The 20,879-nt window shown below is 39.7% G+C and overlaps 1 protein-coding gene across 2 annotated transcripts; it reads right to left on the bottom strand.

Moving 5' to 3' along the window:
• Positions 1-408: 408 nt before the first annotated feature.
• Positions 409-20,840, bottom strand: SEPTIN2 (septin 2). Of its 2 annotated transcripts, none has more exons than XM_039728035.1 (13): positions 20,773-20,840; positions 18,508-18,540; positions 17,293-17,413; positions 14,035-14,121; positions 13,032-13,155; positions 9,578-9,712; positions 9,225-9,342; positions 7,861-7,962; positions 7,420-7,565; positions 6,698-6,781; positions 4,907-4,964; positions 3,410-3,522; positions 409-3,003 (listed from the first exon to the last, which is right to left on the bottom strand). In XM_039728035.1, exons 2-12 carry the CDS (start codon positions 18,514-18,516, stop codon positions 3,418-3,420), a joined length of 1,089 nt encoding a protein of 362 aa, XP_039583969.1. In that variant the 5' UTR covers positions 18,517-18,540; positions 20,773-20,840; the 3' UTR covers positions 409-3,003; positions 3,410-3,417. The 2 variants fall into 2 exon arrangements, with proteins under 2 accessions (XP_039583969.1, XP_039583970.1); XM_039728036.1 differs by having other exon boundaries at positions 20,715-20,840.
• Positions 20,841-20,879: the final 39 nt, after the last annotated feature.

The raw sequence follows: 20,879 nt of genomic DNA on the forward strand, positions 1-20,879 counted from the left end.
TCTTTTATGCATTGGGATGGAGAGGAGAACAACAAAATGTTGTAAGAACAATTCACTGAAACTCCAAACCAGGCCAATCACTTGCTCCCTCCTCCTCTCTCCCTCTTTTCTGCATTGGGATGGAGAGGAGAACAACAAAATGTTGTAAGAACAATTTACTGGAAACAGCAATGAGATAAGAAAAAGAGCAGTAATAGCAACCACATTAAATAACAAAAAGGATACAAAAGAGAGAGTGCTTCACATGGAAAAATGCTTACTATGGAGCTCAACCCCACTGCCACTCCAACCCTGCCCTTCCTGGCTGTCCAAAAATTAACCCTGTCCTGGCTGGAACAGGGCACTATTTCCAACATATCACCACAAATTAATATTGAGTATAATAAAGAATCACAATAAACACAAAACAGCTTTTTAGCATTTTTATTACAGTTTTAGCTAATTGTAGTACATAGATTATAACAGGTTTTTGTACCAAGAACTAGTAAGTTTTACTACCAAGTATAAAGCTCTGCAAATTCAAAAGTATTTTTACTCCTAAAGTAAAAACCATCAGAACACAGTAAAATAAAAAGAACTGTGGCCAGTTCAGCAAGCCACTAAACAGAGTCTACCTTTTGTCCCCAAGCCTTTCTGCTACTCATTTCCTTCTTTTATCAGAAGTTTTTCTGAGAAAAGTAGTATTGCTTTTCATGCCTTAGCACAAAACCATCCATTTCAAGACCATGCCAAGAAAAGTGAAGGAGAACTAGACCTTCAGAGACATCAGGCACACTATGAACAATTGTCCCAAAGGCTTGGGAAGAAACAGTAATTAATTACCTGTCTTGAGTATTTCAGCTAAAATGCCTAGTACCACAAACTTGTTTTTTTTCCCATTAAATGCCAAAACAACATACAAAAATATTTCTCCTGTTGAATTTTTAGATCAATTACTTTTTTTGCTTAATAATCACATGAAATGCTTTATCCAGATCAAATATTTTAATTGATATGTAAATATTCCAAAGAAATAATTTCACAGATGGTGACCAAACAGCACTAAAAAAAATGGACAATGTGCTCTTGTTCCCATGTTAAAAATAGAGGGAAAAAACCCTATCAACCCAATACACACAGTGAGAGTGACAAGTACCACCAGGCCCCTGTGCAGACATTTTACATTTCACAGTTTTTCTTCAAGTACAGGCTCATGGTAATAGAAATAAATAAGGTGTTGTGGAGTGCTCTCTGACAGTGCTGCTACATTACTTTGGTCCTACAACTTCTTTTGAAAAAGCAATTCAAGAATTTAGAAGCACATATTTTTTCCATCTAAGTTTTATATGTAGAGATTTGACAAAATGGGATTTAACTCTTCTGTGCATACAAAAAGGTTCTAATTTTCACTTTTGTCAAGGTTAGAGAAGGTCAAATGAGTCACGTCAAACTTTGATAGCAATTACTTTGGAAGAGAGAGCTACAGTTCCCCAGCAAAGGCTGCAGTGTAGGGTTTTACTTCACATTTTTAGAAAGATTCAAACATAGAACAGTAGTTTCAGGCAGGTAAAAAATTCAGTTGATTAATAGCTTTATATTTAATCTAGCCACTGAAGCACCACTGGAATTATACATTAGCTGTAGAAATTCTATTTTTTTTTCACAGGAATATAAAAGTCACAGCTGCACCTGAGCTCAAAGAGCCAAAAGAAGTTGCAATTCTATCTATTTGTTTATTAGCTGCTCAGATAAGGATGTTTTGTGATAGATCAGATGAAGAAATCTGATTGCTGGCTTTATCAGGAGCAGCAAACAAGCCAGGGTGTGTCACTGCTTGCCCTGTCAGCCACCACCTGGGCAGTTGTGTTGATTATTTGCTGCAAATACAACACGAGGCATGATCTGCAGCACAAGCCCAGCTAAGATAAAAACAGTCTCCTTTGCTACCAGGATGAAGAAAGTGACCCCGGCCTGATAAAAGAAAACAGAGTCTCTCCTGAAGTAATACTGCTGACTCCATCCTGGAGCAAGAACTTAAAATACAGTTTGCATTGATCCTGTCAGGAACAGGTCACTTTAAAAAAGAGAAGTGTGCTAATATATATTTTTACTAATGTAACAGTTTAGAATGCCCTAAAAATAGTATGAAAATACTTATTAGGAATTATAGAACTTCTTATCCTTGGATATAGGAAACACCCATGCATAGAAAACTACTCTTTGGAGTTTACCTCATTCAACAATAAAATCAGCTTTATGCAAGTTTACTTGGCGACAATAATGCCAGAAAATGGCAGGAGTGATTTGTGATGGCCTACAATAAACTCTTCAAAATTAGCTGCAATAGAGTAAGAGATTTTAGGAAAACAATAACCCTCAAGGTTAAATCTAGAAGAAATAATGCCTGTCATGTAACATACAGTGTGCCTCTCACAGAGGCATTTCCTCTTCTTTCTTTTGCTAAGACACAAGGCATGCTTGAATTTTCATTTGATATTTTGCAGAGGCCAAGGAAATCCTCTGCTGTGAGCAGAGACAAAGGGCTGCTGGTCTCACACACACATGTAAACACTGCAATATTTATAAAATTAACCTTGCAGGGGTGCAGCCTTAGTGAGGTGACTCTTACCTGGCACTGAACAAGGTATCACTGACAGCTGTTCATTTCTAAATGGAATACAAAGTTAAAAGAAAGGAGCTAATAAGGTACATTAAAAATATTATTATCTACTGCTTATCAGGCTAGAAAACTTTCAATGACTATTTTGTATCCCTAATAGGAAATTTAAAATAACCTCAAGAAAAGAAGAACTAAAGAAAATAAAAGTCAAATGTGTATAATATATAAAAATACCAACTGACTACGTGTTATAAAATCCATCTCACAAGATGTTACCACAAAACAGTCCCACATTAAACTCCACAGCAAGCTCCAGATCACATGGAAGCAAGAGGCATCCTTTTGTCCTCCACCACTGCAATCCAGCTCCAGAAGGTCTCCTGTGAGTCAGGGGATAAAATCATCTAAAAACAAGACAGGAAAATACCATTTCAGATCAGCAGTCTTCTCACATTAAGAAACCTGAAAGAACTGCACACATTTTATAAGTCACAAGTAAACAATGACTTCATCATGAGATTAAGAAACCCAGCTAAACTATTTCAAAGAGTTCTTCCATAATTCCTACCAGGATATATTGTATTGACTTTCTGGGAAATTTTCATATATATACACACATACCACCACACTGTTTAGTTTGACTCCAAGCCATCTAACTTTGCAAACAGCAGTTAATCCTTATAAATTAAAATTCAGACTGAAACCTATGGAAACCCATCTCATTACAATTTTTCCAAAACTTCTTAATACCAAGCACATTAGAGTACAGCTAAAGGAGAAGTCCCTTAGGTGGCTGTTTCAGCATCTTACCCAAGACTTTACACATGGTGCCCATGAACTGCACTGCTGTCACCTTCTCCACTTTGCATCTGCATCTGCATCTGTGCCTGCATTCTTGCAATCATCTCCTGCATGCGACGGAGCTGGAACAGCAGCACAAAAGAATTTTGTAGCCCAATCTCACCTCAGAACATAATTCTTCACTGTCACCACTCTAATACTTATTTTTATTAAAGAGGGATCACCTATCTGCATTTTCTTTATCTGACAGGTAATGTACTCAGGTTATGGCATCTTCTTTTACTGCTCTTCATCACTGAAGAGGCTGGCATTTACTGACTGAAATACATAGACTTTATTATTGTAGCGTGGGAGGGATTTTTAAGCATCCCAAAGTGGAAGTCTCTGACATTGCATGCATAAAAACTATGGTTCTGAAGTACTGACCAAGCATTTACACTTCCTAAAGTTTATCAGGAAAAAAAAAGCAGCCTGGTTATGTCCCTCCAAACCACTCCTGTATCTGTCATCCCCTCCAAAAAATTTGTCAGGATTATTCCCCAACTCCCTTGCTAGGGATGGCAGGTGGAAGCAAGTATTACAGACAAACCACCCAGTGAGACACAAGCATTATTAAACTTGGTAGAAACTCAGTTTTAGAGTATTGCATTTTAGGGTAACAGACTATGTTAGAAGTAGCTTTTTAGTTGAAATCACCCATCTATTAATCCCATTAACCATGGCTTCTTGCTTGTGTAGTAGATTCCCATTTGTCCTGCCATCTGTGATCATGTTAGACCCTTTCCCTTCTGTCATCTACTTCTCAACAAGGCTATTAATCTCATCTACCCTAGCACAGGACCTGCTTCAGCTCTCCACTTCAGCCTTTCTGCTCACATTTGACTTTTCATTGCACTTTTTCAAGTCTTGTCTATCTATAACCTTTATAGGTTAGAGGAACAGGAAAAGCAGCATTAGATCTATGCATTATAAATTGTCACGGTGGCAGAATGAGAATTTCAGTTTAATTTTTTATTTCTAACCATTTTTGCCATCATTCTCTCTTTTGCTGCAGAGCTGAACTGACTTTGTCCCAATCTGTTAACTGTAGAACCCTTGCTCCATGAGGATGGCTCTCCTTGCCCACACAGTGTGTGTTACATCCATTGCTGATCACTACAGTGGAATCATGTTTTACCACATTCCACTTGAGCCAAAAAATCCCTATCCTGAGTCTCCTCTCACCTCTTCTCATTCAGTTCTCTTAGTGAACCTTAAATAACTTTATATTGGCATATAACAGTTTTTCCTTTATGAATTACTAAGAGCATATAAATATTTGCTCTAAAGTAGCAAAAAAAGAACAACCCCCCCCCCCCATGACAAAAATATAAAGTTCTGTCATCTTACTTCTGCTTCCTTCTCAAGCAGAATCTGGTCTTCAAGATCATACAAATATTTGCTCTAAAGTAGCAAAAAAGAACAAAAACTCCCCCATTACAAGAATATAAAGTTCTGACATCTTACTTCTGCTTCCTTCTCAAGCAGAATCTGGTCTTTATTCACTTCTTCATCTTCTATTTTCCTAAAATAATATTAATATTGTTAGAAACATAAAATCACTAAGGTTGGAAAAACCTTCTAAGATTGCTGAGTCCAAGCATTAACCCATCATTGTGTTCACCATTGCACCACGTCCCCCAGTGCCACATCCACAAACAGTTTGAACACTTCCAGGGATGGCACCTCCACCACTGCCCTTTGGCCAGTGCCCAAACACCATTTCTGTGAAGAAATTTCTCCTTTTATCAATCCAAACCTCCCTGGTGCAACCTGGGGCTGTTTCCTGTTATTGCATCACTTGTGACTTGGGAGAAGTGACTGCCTCCCACCTGGCTTTATTCAGGATTTCCTACCACTTTTTCTCCTTCTCCATGTCACAACAGGGAAGTTCTTCTAATGGAGCTAATCAAGCAAGTGCCATCAAACATGCAAAGCAAACAAACTGGTGTGTGTTAAAAAGTTAACAGAGAAATACATTGCAAAAAATCCTGTGTAAATAAAAATAATTAAATTATTGTAAATAAATACATTGTAAAAAAATATGCTGTGCCCCAAAACCTCTGAAATCATTTGTGAGTACAGTTAACAAACACCTATAGTCAAGCACTCCTGGTAGCAGAAGTGCAAGCTTGAAATGAACTCACATGAAATTTACCCTCACAGTAAATCTAACAATGTTCTAGTACCATTTCAGAAATGTGAAAGCAATGGCCATGGTATATGGGCCACTTAACTAGAAAATGTACAAAAACATCAGTTTCACATACCCAACTTAACAGCAACTTGAAATCCTCTAAAAATTGGATGACCTTAGGTCACATTACCTCTAAGGTCTTTATAGAGACCTATTGGATAAGAGGTGACAGAACTTGGGAAGTCTGGGGACTTTTACCTTGAATTTTAGAAAGCAGGATTTAAAATCAGGAGACAAGAGCATTTTATCTTTCTTGTAGGCCAATGCTACAGGCAGAAAACTCTAAAAGGAAAACTCCTTTTGCTGAAAACTGACCAGACATGTTACAAAATGTCCGTTAACAGCTTGATGGAGAAACTTTTGCAAAAGGCCCCAAAGCCCCCAAAATGTGCAATTCGGAACCCTCTAGTGGCCGTAAGAAGAGACGCAGCTGAGGCACCGAAACCAGGAAATGCAGTTTCCCACAAGAACTCCCCAGCTCATCTTTACAGACCCTGCTATTGTATTTAAAAATGGGGTGGACTGCCCAGTTCTCTTCCCAGGAAAGCTGTGTCCTACCCAACCCAGCTCAAAACAGGGCTAACAGTCATTACCCTGTGACTGCTACTATTTATGTATGTTTAATAAAGCACTGCAAAAAATTTTATCTTTTGTGTCTTTTTAAAGGCCCCATCCAAATATTCTGTTGATTCTGAAAAAAACCCACACTCTTTTTAAGATATCAGCTCTGATCTAATTTGCAGATTTTTTTAAGACAACATTTATCATAGACATCTGTCTCACTTAGTACCTGCAACATTCCAACCCAACTGTGTTTAAGCCTCAGACCAAAGCACAGATCTATTCCCACAATTCCCTAATTCCACCACGACCACTTCAGATTTACCAAATATTTTTTGTTACACTCTTTGTAAGCCGGTCAATAGAACTTGATGTTGACTGGAGCTACAGAGCTGCCCTTGGTCTACCAAATCCTAAGCAATGCAATGGTAGGTGAGACAGAGAAAGCAAAATACAAATTCAGAAGAGTAGAAGGCAGCATGGAACCATGAGATGACAACCTGTTGCCTCGTTTGAGCCTCTCGGAGCGGAAGTTCTCGTAGTGAAGGTCCTGGGTCACCTCCTGAAGGTCTTGCATGTGAGTGCTGGAGGAAGCAAAGTAATTAAAAGATAAAACATCCGTGTGTCACATCAGTTTGTTTAAGCAGCTCTTGCATTTAGCACAGTCTTGGATCAATGAGCTCAGCATGCACGCCCACTTAGCATACTAATTTAAAGCTAATTTCAGTTAAATTGGTGCAATAAAAGACACAGAGAGGCCACCCCAGCCCTGAGACTGCCTGACAGGAGCTGTACTCCTGGGCGAGGCCTCTGATGAGTCTGAGCAGGTGAAACAGAGTAGCAAAGACCAGGAAAAAAAAAAAAACAAGCAGGGGGCTTTTCAAGTCTGCTCCCTTGCAGGTGGATCTACTTATAGGTACACTGAAATTTATGTTCCAAGGCATCTGAGCAGCAATACACCAAATTAAACAAAAGAATCAGACAAACCATTATTTTCACAGAATCACTGAGTAATTAAGATCTCAGAGAACCTGTGGGTCCTGTGTGGTCCAAGCCCTGACTAGGCCTAGCTCAGCTAGGTCAAGGCTGCTCGTGGCCTTCTCCACACAAATTCTGCATGTGTCCAGGGACTACACAACTGCTGCAAACCCCCAGTGCAGTGCTTGATTATCTTGGTGATTGTTTTCTAAACTACCATTTTAATTGCAATTTTCTAACTTACATTAACATGGTCCTCAGCTTCAGGAAGTCATTATGCTCTGGATTCTCCACTTCAACAACACCCCACGGGTAGAGACGACCTCTGACTTTTTTACCTTTTGCTTCAATGAGTTGATTGGACCCCACCACACAAAATGGAATGCTGGCCTGAAAGCCAAAAGTGCAAAAGTTACTTATAATGAACCAGGACAAACAACTCCAAGAACAACTCTTGTTCTGCTCAGCACTGCATATTATGGTAATAAGTTTATAATTATTTTAAATTAAAGGTGTAAAATAAATAAAAGTAACTGCTGCCACCATGTTCCAAGCTAGGGAAGCCTGGGCAGAGACACAGTGACTCACTCCAGGTTACATTGCAGGTCTTGTTCTGAAGCCATCTGAGCAGTCTGAAAAAATACAATATATTATCTATGTATATAACCTATGAAACCAGTCACACCTTCAGGAGTCTGGTCTGCTCTTTAAAATCTTCATCCTCATCTGATTCAGCATCAGGCAGGTGATAAATCTTGATGCCATGCTCTTCTATTTCATCCAGAATCTGAGATAAGCAATAAAAGAAAACGACACAATATACATGGAGAATCAGTAATTTTAAATCTTAACATAAAATTACTTAATACACAGTCTCTTAAGAAATGTGGATTTATCTTACTGATCCAAATTGCTCAACAAGGATTTGGTTTTAAACACCATATTTCTTCATGATATTCAACAACTACTTGCCATGGATTTTCATATAAACAAGAACATCCACAAAACCACCATCCTTTGTGGAAACTGTGCTTTGTTAAACCTTTGCAAATTTTTTGGTGATAATAAAGGTGTTGACTTAGAAGTTATACTTGCTTTTTATAGTTTAACTTCTTTGCTCTTACCTCTGAATTACTGCTTGGGGGGAGGTGGGGTGGGAGTGGTTGAAAAACTGAGATATAGACACTACAAATACTTTTTTCTTCATGATTGCCAGTAATGGTATCTGCACCAGGAACCCATCTACCATAGACCTCAAATTTTGCTCTTTATAAAAGAACAGTCTTTATTTCTGCAGAATTCTAAACATACCTACTAGAGTATAGTATATATAAAGTCACTATTTTTATTCCAGATTGGGTAAGATAGCTATAAGGATTTTCAGAATAACTGACAAAAATCATAAAGTTTTCTATGCAAGAGCTAAGACTGGAGCATGTCTTTGCCAAGTTAATTCTAACACTTCTTTCTAAACTTCATAGCTGTTATTAGCTCATGATGGTTTGTTGAATCCCACCTCCTCCCAGCAAACACAGCAGCAAGTCCTGCATGACTGGATGTGTTAAGAGGTCTTGCCTCTGGAAGACAGAACTGGAAGGCTTTAGAAGGAGTAACACAGTGGAAGAAAAACAACATCACAACCAGAAATATCTCTGAAAATCCCATTTTTGAACCACCAGAATTCTGACTGGGTAAAAAACCCAAACATACATATGTATATTACATATGCAGATACTATCTCTGCTTTGGGACTGATTAAACATGGAACAGAGCAATTACCATCAGCAAATGTATTTAAATATTTTTCCAAAGTTTCAAAATTCATCCAATCTAATTGTAAATGTAGCTAGACTGCCATTTTGCAAACAACATACTAAGGACAATTTCTCAGTTAAATACATAATAAAATAATTTACAGGATATCAAACTACATATTAAGTGATGCTCCACTGTGCACGAGATTATATTTTCCTCAGCTAGGACAGAGCAAGGTTAAGGAGAATGCCCCTCTCTTCACAACACATTTCTGCACGCCACAAAAACACTCACCCTTTTCTTTAGTCTCTCTCGCTCCTTCAGAGAAAGTGTATCAGCTTTTGCAATCACTGGTACAATATTTACTTTGTTGTGTATGGCCTTCATAAACTCAACATCCAGAGGCTTAAGGCTAAAATTAAAATACGGAAAATTTTAATTTATTTTTACGCTAAATTACCAATTTATTTTCACTCCAACATAAATATCTCTCTTTACACAGAGAGAAAGAACACAGCCAATTAATGTCAGCAGTTACAACAGTTGCTTAAGTAATGGCAACCTGATTCTGAAAATTTAAGTCACCAGGCACAAACCAACTCTCTAAAATAAAATAATGTAAAAAAAAATGACAGAGAAACACCTACCCATGACCAAATGGTGAAATGAAATAGAAACAGCAATGAACTCGATTATCTATGATATGCCTTCTGTTCAATCCACTCTCATCATGTAGGTATCGCTCAAACTGCTCATCAATGTAAGAGATTATGGTCTTAAAACTGTAAAACAAACACACATTTGAGGAATCACAACTTCAGGACTCTTTCAAAGGTAATATTAAGCCACTAAGATACCCTGCTGGTGACCCAATCTTCTGTTGGACAAAAAAAAAATAATTTCCTGATTCTACAGAACAGGGAAAATAGAAAAGCACATCTTAATATTTTATTGGAATTCTAGAATAACAAAGAATAACAAGCTACTATGCATACTACATATGTATATAAAGATAAAATATACATAAACCAACCTCAGTTCTACCACAAATTTCTCTTGGCTTAGTGTTTCTATCTTGATTAACATTAATCACACATTTTCAATATATTTTAAGGTTCTTGTTGCAAATTGATTTAAAATCATAAATGGACCTTTAAAGATCACCTATATCCAAGCTACTCTCATAGGCAGGGACACCTTCCATTAGTCCAGGGTTCTCTTGAACACTTTCAGGGATGAGGCAGCCACAGCTTCTCCGGGCAACCGTGCCAGGGGCCTCAACATCATGACTGGAAAAAAAATCTCTGCTACATCCAACCTAAATCTGCTTTCAGTTTCAAACCATTGTCCCTTGCTCTGCTACTACAGGTCCTGGTATTAAGTCTCTTTCCATGTTTCCTGTGAGCCCCTTTGATACATTTCAAGGTCTCAGCAAGATCTCCCTGGATCTTCTCTTTTTCAGATGGAACCCCAACTCTCCCAGCCTCTCCTTACTGCTGCTCTAGCCCTTGGATCATTTTTGCGGTCCTCCTCTGCACCTGCCCCAACAGTCCATGTCTGCCATGTGTGAGAGCCCCAGAGCTGCATGCAGATCTCACAGGAGTGGGGCAGAACTCCCTCCCTCAGCCTGCTGGCCACACTGCTTTTGATGCAGCCTGGGATACTAATGGCTTTCAGGGACTGCCTGCTCATATCCAACTTTGTCCTGGTTCTGGCCCAGATCTACAGGAGGGGGCAACTCCAGAGAGGAGCAACTTACTGCAGTGTGCTGAGCCCTGGCTTTTATTTAGTGGACACTGCTCATCACTAGAGAGCACCCTCAGGCAAGGAGGAGGAAAGCAGAGCAACAGGCACCATGGCCATTCCAACTGCAGCTGAACCACTGCCACAACTGTGCCACAAACAGCTGCCCCTACACTGAGGAAATCCAAGGCCAAATCAGTTTGCTTAGTGAAGCAGGATGAAAGGATGTGAAAGGATGAAGAGGAAGCAGGGCCCTCACAGCAGGAGGAAGAGGCAGGGCCAGAGATAATCACCCAATTGCTATCCTTGATGAGCTGCAAGACACGTGAAAAGATTTCAGCTGCCATTTGGGGGAGACCCTGGCACCCTGGCTGCTCTGGTACCAGGACATGGTGTCCCACCATATGGAACCAGGTCACAGGGAAGCCAAGCAACTGGGATCCCTGTCCTGGGATGTGGGCATTGACAAGGGGATTGGGAAGAGGACAGAAACTCTCAGCTGTGATGGTGACTTCTGTCGAGCATGAGGCAGAGGTATTGTCTCAAGGATGATCTAATGGTGTGACCAGGCAGGTGGAAGGCCTTGGAAGAAGCTATCCAGTACCTGAGAGAATTAGCAGTGCTGGAGGCAATCTATAGGGGTCCAAATAACCATCAGTCCCCTGTAGATCCAGATGAGGCCCACTGTACACATCCATGTGGCAGAAGTTTGCACAGAGCACTCCACTGTTGTATGTCAACTCATTGGCATTGATGTCAATAAAAGAAGGAGAGCAAACAGTGCTTCAGGTGACCCAACTCTGGCAACATGAATATAATTTTTTTCTTCCCGACCAACCTGCACCTCAGCTGTGGAAAGACTGTCCAAGATAAGGAAGAGATTTGAAAAACTCTAGCAAACTAGAGAGGAAATGGTCCATACTCCACCAGTATGGGCCTGTCTGCTGTGGGGAGCAAACACCCCCATCCTCAAGAGACAGGATGTACACCACATGGTAACCTGTGGTTTTACCTGCATGACCACAGCAAAGACATGAGGAAGTGGGATGGAAAACCCACCACTGCCTCAGCAGCAGGGGTGTAGGAGTTGAGAGGAAGCACAACCACCACAGGAAATTCTTCAAGCATAAATGCAGCTCCAGCTTCCAGTGGGCATGCCCTCAGAGAGAACAGAAGGGCTGATGTTACTCCTGAAGTGTAAGGCTTCAGAACACTCACAGTAAATTTATGGCATCAGCATGTTGGAAAACACAGCAGAGGAAGTTTTTGAGCAAGGGGAGAAGACAATCCAAATCTTCCTGAACGTTGGTTTTGCCATAAAACAAAGTAAGGTCAAGGGACTTGCTCAGGAAATCCATTTTTTAGGATAAAATGGCAAAATAGGCATTGTCAGACTCCAATGGATGTGGTCAACAAGACAGCAGCTCTGTCCCCAGTGACCAGCAGGAACGAAGCTCAGGCTTTCCCAGGTGCTGTGGGATTTTGTAAGGTGCATCTTCCAGAGTACATTCAGATTGTAAGGCCTCTCTATCATGTGACCCAGAAGAAGAATGATTTTAAGTGGAGTCCTGAACAACAACAAGCTTTTGAACAAATGAAACAGGAGATTGTTCATGCAGTAGCCCTTGGGCTCACCAGGAGAGGACGCGTGGTCTTGAAGCTGAATTTCACTTTTTTGGGAAATTTAATTTCCAAAATTGTGGGGAAAGGCAGAGGTTGCCTTGAGAGACGTGGGAAAAGGGATTACCATTTGTGGTCTTGAATTTCAGTTTTTTGGCAAATTTAATTTCCAAAATTATGGGGAAAGGCAGAGGTTGCCTTGAGGTTCAGGGGTTTGAGAGACGTGGGAAAAGGGATTACCATTGAAAACTGATTGCTATTGATGTCAAGATTACTTCTCAGTATTTACTATAATGTAAATTTGTAAAAAAAACCTAATTCAACCTAACAAACAATCTAAGACGATGAAAAGCACTGAAAAATTAGGCACAGAATCTGAGAATGCTCAAGTGAATATGGACAAGATCAAGGGGTGGATTTTTGCTTGCACTGAAGAGTAGGTAATTTACTTTCCTAGAGTATTATTGAGACTCAAGGTCACTGTTCACTTAAAGACCTTTCAAGCAAAAAGGAAGTTAACAAAGAAAGAAAATGCAAAGTTATTTTGCGTCAAAGTTATTGATGCCTCTTCACATGTATTGGAATTAATTCATAACCGAAATTAAACTTCCTCAAAATTAGAAAACAAAAAATCCCACCTTGAATTCAGCATTTCACAGACACACAGCACACTTCCACCCTCCAGGAGAGAGAAGAAAGCTGTCATTCTCCACAGCCAGGTCAAGAGTGTGCACGTACCAGTCTCGGCAGTTGATGGCATCCCCATAGCCCGGGGTGTCCACCACCGTCAGCCGCAGCTTCACGCCCCGCTCCTCAATCTCCACCGTGGAGGCTTCGATCTGCACAGTGCGCTCAATCTTATCTGAAAGACAACAAATCCATCCTGCAGATTCCAGCCTCTGAGAGCATGGCATCCTGAGATAAGCTCCAAAGATGAATTGGTAGATAAAACAGCATAAATATTATTCCAGCGATTGCATTCTAAGGCCTGATAACAAAAAGACTCAGTAATAAATTCCTTCAGTGTTATTAGAGGACTATATGAAATTTCATATAGATTTCAGTTCATTTTCTTAAAAATAATGTAGAAATTAAGGCAAAAGGGACTGAGACAAAACATAGGTATTGGGAGAACAATACAAAATTATACATAATGGATTTTTTTCTTAAGGCTGGAAGTTACAAGTAATCATCAGCTAATATATAAAACTATTAAAGCAAGTCATTCAACAGGTAGCAAAAAGAGAAAAATCACATCTTTTATTTTATTACCATATTCTCTTTTGCTGGATTATTGCATACCTTGAATAACATAACAAAAATAGGACAAGGAAATGAAGAATAGGAAGTGAAGTTCTCATTCACTAAATATCAATCCATAGCAAATGAATTAAGGTGCAAGCAGGTATAAACAATTCATATGTTTACAATTGCAACAGATTAAAAACTAAATAAATTCTCTCATTGTTTTAGTCGATTGTTTATCTTACTGTAACACAAAGACTGTCTTTAAGCAAAAGAAGGGATCAAATTTCTAGGTGTTAATATGAATACACCCAAGGACTAAAAAACAAAGACCTCACAGACATCCTGGGTGCAGAGGAAAATGGTTTTATCAAACAGCTCAGGTGTCAGGAAATACATTAGAAACTACTGGAGCTAGAAATCACTGCTGGCTGTTACCAAAATTCAAAGATAAAAGTATTCAACTCCAAAAACCATTGAGCAAAGATGTATTTACCAGCAGCTCCTGGGATTATCCTTTCTGGGTAGAGATCTGTCAGGAAGAGGCTGTTTATTAACGTAGATTTTCCTAATCCAGATTCACCTGTGATCCAAACAAAGATAATTTCAACATATTTACATAAATAATTTCAAGAGTATCTGGCAGTATCATCTGACTACAGATTTTTTCATATTTCTTTCAAAGTAAGAATTTACAAATTCTAATTTTGGATTAGCCAAAAAGGTTTAGTTTACACAAAAAGGTTGAAAGCCAATTTTTACATCTGGGCTTTGTAATGCACTTTCCCAGAGCTTTCACTGATGATCTGTAATTAATGCTGCTAGTCAAGTGGAGTTGTGACCCATTTAGACTTAAGATTTCCCATTTCATGTCTCCTGAGTTTTTAAGACAAGTTTTTCTGTTATCACTCCAGACTGTGAAATATCATACCCAGTGAGAAGCCATATCCTGTCAAGGCTTTATCATCAATTTAAACAATGAAAAATGCATTGCTGAACTTCTGTACAGCCAGGCAACATAAATTGGGATTCATTTCTGGTTTTTTATGCCAATATGGCAACCAAGAACTCAAAGCAAGAGGAATATGGCCACTGAGCAATGTTTTTATACTGATGAACTTCGGGATTACCAAATTGTACCATAAGTATATTTTTGTTCTAGAGATACTGATGGCCATGAGGAGAATTTAGACTCGTTAAAGATCAAGATTTTAATCAGAACAAATGTTTATAGCATAAAAAGAGCAGCAACTTGAAACGGCTCAGTACTTGAGTTCACTGAAGAGACCTTTTTCTAGGATTTCAGTTTTATTTCAGGTGTTGATAGGATTAAAGTTTAAAAAATAAATGTTAGAAAATGATGGGCCACAGGATCTCTGAGTAACACTGAAATATGAATCTGACAAAAACATCTGAACAACAGAAAAAAAAAGGACAGAAATTGTTTTAAAATGAAGCTTTGAGTAGGAGCTGGCAGTTTTTAATGCCTTACAGAATGCAGCTTTCAAGATCAGACTGTGCCAGTGCAGCCTGCACCAGTGAAGGTGACATGCACCCAGAGTAACTCAAAGTCACATGAAATCATTTCAGCAAAACCAGAAAAAGATGATTTCATCCAGTGCCACATTCCACTGTCTCAGTATGGGCAAACATTACACATAAACCAAATCAGTTTTCATAGCCACTGTCAATGATTATATTGGCTACAGCAGTTTAGTGACTCTTAAGTGAAATAACTATTTAGATGAAGTCATAGCTTAATAATGAGAATGAACATCAAAATAAACACAAGTGACTGGGATTTCTTTGGGAGCAACACAGCCAAGCAGCCAAATTCTTACAAACTCCAGTTCATATTTTCAGATACCACAGTAAACAATAGCAGAGAAAAAAAACATAACCAAAAGCTGTGTAAAACAGCCAAATCATTGATTAGCATTCTGTCAGCACAGGCAGCTTTTAAAGTATTGTCCTGCTCAGAAATGAAGGAGGATGGCAACTTAATGAAAAATGATAGTTCCAAACAGGCACTGTGACACAGCCCACAAGAGAGCATACTTAAACTCCATGCATATTTGAAGAGAAAGCATTCACATTCCAAACCGTTGAAATAATCAACAATTTAAAGCACAGTTTATTTTATCTTACATCAGCTGCCTCCCTCTGCTTGTGTATCTTAAAATACCATGCCAAATTTTCAATGAAATTATTTTTCTCCGAGTCCTCTTCCTTTAGTTTTCATTAATCCCTTAAAATACTGGCAGGCAACAACAGTAAAGTCCCACTTCACTCCAACATGGGTGGATTAATTCTCTTTCTGTTGCTCTTACACCATATAGTTTCTCCTCAATTTCTATTTTACAAGAGACTAGAAACAACTGCTGGTCTGTATAATTTTACATTGCTTTCTTCCAGAACTGTTTTACGTGGCACTGTTTGCAATTAGAATTCCAAGAGATCTGGAAGTTTAGTTTAGCTACAGCACAGAAAGCAGATCTTTCCTTTCTCAAAACTGTTCAGAATTCCAGGATCACTGAACAGTAAATTCTGAAGAGTTACAGTAGATAGCATAATTTGAAGCAGTTACTGATAGTTTGGTTTTACTCTTAGATTTTATGAGATATCCTTTATGGCATCATCCAAACCAAATCCAATGAAACATACAGTAAAAAACTGCAATAAAATTCTAGGGAGGCAAAGACAAAGGCAAACCCTGTACAACACTGAAGAACAAAATACAAAAGTAGGACAAAAGCAGTGCTAGGGCTGTCATTTGGCAAAAGTAATGAAAGGTTTGAGGATAGGCTCTCCCTGTAACTACTGAAATCCAAAACCATTAAGAAGTTAAACACCTCCTATCATGCACTATCTCACCTCTCCTGCTCATTCCCACTGTGATCTCTCTTAGGCAAATCTAGCACACAAATGGGATTTATTTCTTGTGGTGCCAAGTAATGAAGAGCCTAATTCTATTAGGGTACTTTTTGTGAAAGCCTATTTAAAAGCAAGAATTACAGAGTTCAAACACCAAAACTCACAAGTTATGGCTCACAGAGAGACAGAGAAGACACCCAAGCCTGATTTGGGAGTCTGTTTAATTTTCAAGAACAGCAACCCATCTCTCATAGGATCAAGGTATTTCTGCAGACATCAGATTATTTATCAACACAGACTCCCAGTGAATTATCAAATAGAATAACACTTTAGATTACAACTGCTAACATAAAATCATGATCAAAGTAAAAAGTAACAGCTCACATCAAAACAAACTAGTCAAATTTTCAGTATTTCTCACCCTTACAAGAGTATTTGGAAGGGTTGAAAAGACTAGAGTTCAGATTGTTTTGAACTAAAGAAGCATAAACAACATTTTAAATAGAATGATCTCCTTAATACCAGTGTCTTAATGAAAACTCACAACTAAGACAGTATTCAAATGCAAAACCAGCTCTAAACTACGTTTTAAATGGAGTGTTGGAATCCTGTAGGACAGGGGAGAAGGAAGGAAGGAATGATTGCTGGAGTGCACAATACAATTTCTTCACCCACAAACTTATTAATGTATTCAAGCATGGTTTGTAATGTGGTAAACAGCTGCTGCAAGAATCAACAAAATATAAAAGAAATCTAAATGCAAGAGTAAAGGAAATTTTCTGACTGAAGAATTAAAATAGTGCAAGTAACATTTGATTTAACTTCAAACTCCGTGGGAGTAAGTACTAATTGTGAGAAAAACTATAAAATGCTTCCTTACCAACCACCATCAGAGTAAATTCAAACCCCTTTTTCACAGACTTTCGGTGAACCTGATTGGGAAGGTTTGCAAACCCAACATAGCCAGGAGTTTCAGGATTGGTAAATTGAGCAGGCTGTTGCTAAAAATGAAATTTAAAAAAAAAGATAAAATAAGACAATAATAAGCAACCACTCAGGACTTAGTAGTTTGTATAACTGCTTTCCTCACTTAACTCAAAATGTTTGAAGCTATGTGACAGAGAGGAAGCTACTCCTAAGTTCCTGCTACTCAACAGTTTCACAAAGAAGTGCAGAACAACTACACTGACCTAGAGCTTAAAAAACAAAGCTTCACTTGTTCAGCTATCCAGCCAAGATCACCTTAAGTAAAACAGAAACAAACTCACAAATACTTATTTATCAAACTACGACAAAATTGTGGGCACTAATCACTTTTTGAACAGTCCTCACACACAGTTAAAATAGTTTTCTATGGACTTGAATAAAAAGATGACCATTCCTGATCCATTTTTAGCACATCCAAAGGAAAACACTGAGCAATTTGTGAAGTGAAAGCCATCTGCTGGAAGTGCTCCTCAGAGAGCTCTCCTCAAGTGTGGGGAAGGGGAATTTACACAATAGTGTTTAGAATGCTCACTGCTACAGATATGGCAGAGAAATCCTTACATCTCTTAGTTCCCTCTTCAAACACATTACTCAAGCACCCTTTATCACTCATTTCTCTCCAATAAACCAACGTGGATGTTTTACCAACATCATATCAAATGCTGGGGGCCAAGAATTAGAGGAATCCCAGCATGACAATAATATTTTAGGATATAATATTTTAAATGAAGAACTTTATTAGAAACCCGTTGATTCTATTAGTAAAGAAAGAAATTAAATCTAAACCACCATTTCCTTAAATGATGCCTGCTCAAAACAAAATTGCAGAAAGGAAGTTTCAATGAAGATACCAGGGAGCTTTTATACAACTCTGACCAAAATTAAATCCCTCCAAGAGTATTAGTTAACTGCAGAGATTTATACTTGCATGAAACTACTTTAATCTATGTCTTACATCACTCATCTTTCAATATTGTGACAGTAAATTTCAAATACCCTTCACCATCAAACAGATGAAAGTTGCATAATTTGTCATTGAAGATTGACATTTAAAACCAAAAAATGTATTTCCCATTGTTACATTGGAAGATAAAAGTGTTATTCTTACCTTGGACATTTTTAGGGAAGGACAGGAAAAAATCTGAAAAAAATAATAATGTTTATCAGCTTATTAAAAATTGCATGAGGTAAAAACTCACCCACACACCAGTGTAAAACCTGCTGTTACACACTAAATTGAAAAAGGAGCAATGTGACTGGATGTCCAGACTGTGACACAGTGCCAGCTCCTTCACAGAGCACAAGCATTTGACTCTTCTGTACTAACAAGGGGCAGAGTTTTCAGCTACCATTGCTCCTGTAAACGCAGTCAGACAAGAAATTCAAGCAACATGAATGTGGGCTGAAGGCACCAGATGTGTGACAAACCATTCTGAAGTCTTCAAATCCACATCCTTTCTGGAAACTAACCAAACACCTTGCTAAGAGACACCTTGCTCTTTAGAGGAAATGGTTCCTTCAAAGCCAAAAAAACCCTAATTCATGTATTATTTTTCTTTTCAAGCTTCTCTCTCCTCAACATTTCCAGGCTTGAGTGCTTGAGCATTTCCATGCTTGCTTTCCATCCATGCTTGAGTGTTTTGTAAAGAGCTCACAGCTTCAAAATGAAACTTTTTCTCTTCCTCTTTTATCTAGATGCTTGCAGACTCAGCCATTCTACCTTCTGTTTACCAATATAACATTTTCATATGTAGCTGCATGTGAAATATAAAACAGGCACAAAAAAAATTTTAAAGATTTCTTATCTAATGCTTCTGTGCAAAAAAGTCTCTTAACAAAGACTCACCAACCACTAACTTGCATGATTTCAGGAGATCATGTGATTTACTGTGGCAACATAAAAATGTCAGGATATGCTGTATCTGCAAGTGATAAAGAGCTCAATTCCCCTTTCCAGCCCCTCCCCTGGCTCACCCTCTTACCACAAGGTATCTGTTCCCACTCCCAAAGCCCTCAGCCACCTCTTACCTAGCTCACTTGCACTTTTCCATGGATTTGAAATTATCACTACCTGATTCTTTCCATCTTCCAAGCACATTTTGTCAGCAAGTTCAGCTTTGTGTGAAATTACACCAAACTGCTTCAGTTTGCAGCTCCCTTCAGTCTGCTCCTCCCAGCAAAGAGACGTCTTGGAATCAAAACAAACTGCCCAGTGTTAGACAGCAGAAGCCCAACTTTTTGTGTCAAGCACAAGGCAAAGTTGTTTCAATGTGGGGATTTTCTTCTCAAAGCTACCATATATACCATACACGATTTTAACTTCATTTGAGTTTGATGGGAGCTACAGACTGAAGATGTTAAACCCTGAAGCAATCTGGTGTCCTTTCTCATGAAGCCAAATTTGCTGAGAAAAACCTGGCACCCTGGTTACTGACACAAAACAAAAACTGGATAACATGGCTCTCAAGTGAAATTGTAAGACAAAAATAAAATCTAGTATCTGCAACATCTGTATTTCAGTCCATAAAACAGTCTGTGACCTAGGATGTATTTAGCTAGTGAAGAGTTTATCCGTGAGCCTTTGATCATGTAAGATTGCTCTGATAGCAGCTCTTCCTTCCAAGAGTGTTTCCTGCCCAGTGATATCATTGATTCCTGCTCAAGCATTCTCCATGAGAGGCTTTCAATGCCAAACAAAACCAGATCCTGCCGGAACACAGAGGAACATTCTTTTAATTTGTGAGACTTGTCTGTCACCCAAGTATTTCTCAGAGGCGGGCTAAGAGCAGAGGAAAGTTTCTCACAGGGAAACCAAGCAGCGAGCAGAGCTATGGCTACAGCTACATTTTAACATCCGGACCAAGCACAGAAACTTTCCACGAATGATCTCTCCCACAGGTCAGGTCTGAGCGCTCCCACACAAGCGCACCCGAACCCCAAGGCCCCGTCCCACCGCAAACCAAGGGCATCGCACGGGGGGCTGAGGGCTGAGGTCGGGGTTCGGGTGCCTCGAAGCAGCCCAGACTTTCCTCGGGAGCTGGTCGGTCACGTCCCTCACCCTCCGCTCCCAACAGCGCGGAGTTTTCTAGGAGAGCGTGCTGAGAAGCACACGCTGTGGGAGGGGCGCCCGCCCGGGGGTCCCATGGCGGCCGCGCTGGGACGGGGCCAGGGCGCCTCAGCTCCCGGGCAGCGCCCGCAGCGCTCATCGCCCCGCTCCCTCCCCACCACCATCGCCCCGCCTCAGCCAAACCCCTCAGGCTCGGGGGTCCGAAACGCGTGCCTAGAAAGGACAGACCCGCGGCTAAAAGGACAGACCCGTTCGCAGCGCTCCCCTCACGCCCGGTGCCGCTGCGGGCGGGGCAGGGCCGCTCACCTCCGCGCGGCTCGCGCCTCCCTCAGCCGCCGGCCCCGGGCTCCGCTCCCGCGCGCGCACGGCCGCCGGAGGGGGCGGGGCCGCCCCGCCCCAAGCCCCGCCCCTGG

This window comes from Passer montanus, unplaced genomic scaffold, assembly GCF_014805655.1.
Source record: "Passer montanus isolate IOZ18808 unplaced genomic scaffold, ASM1480565v1 scaffold63, whole genome shotgun sequence".
NCBI classification, from domain to species: Eukaryota; Metazoa; Chordata; class Aves; order Passeriformes; family Passeridae; genus Passer; species Passer montanus.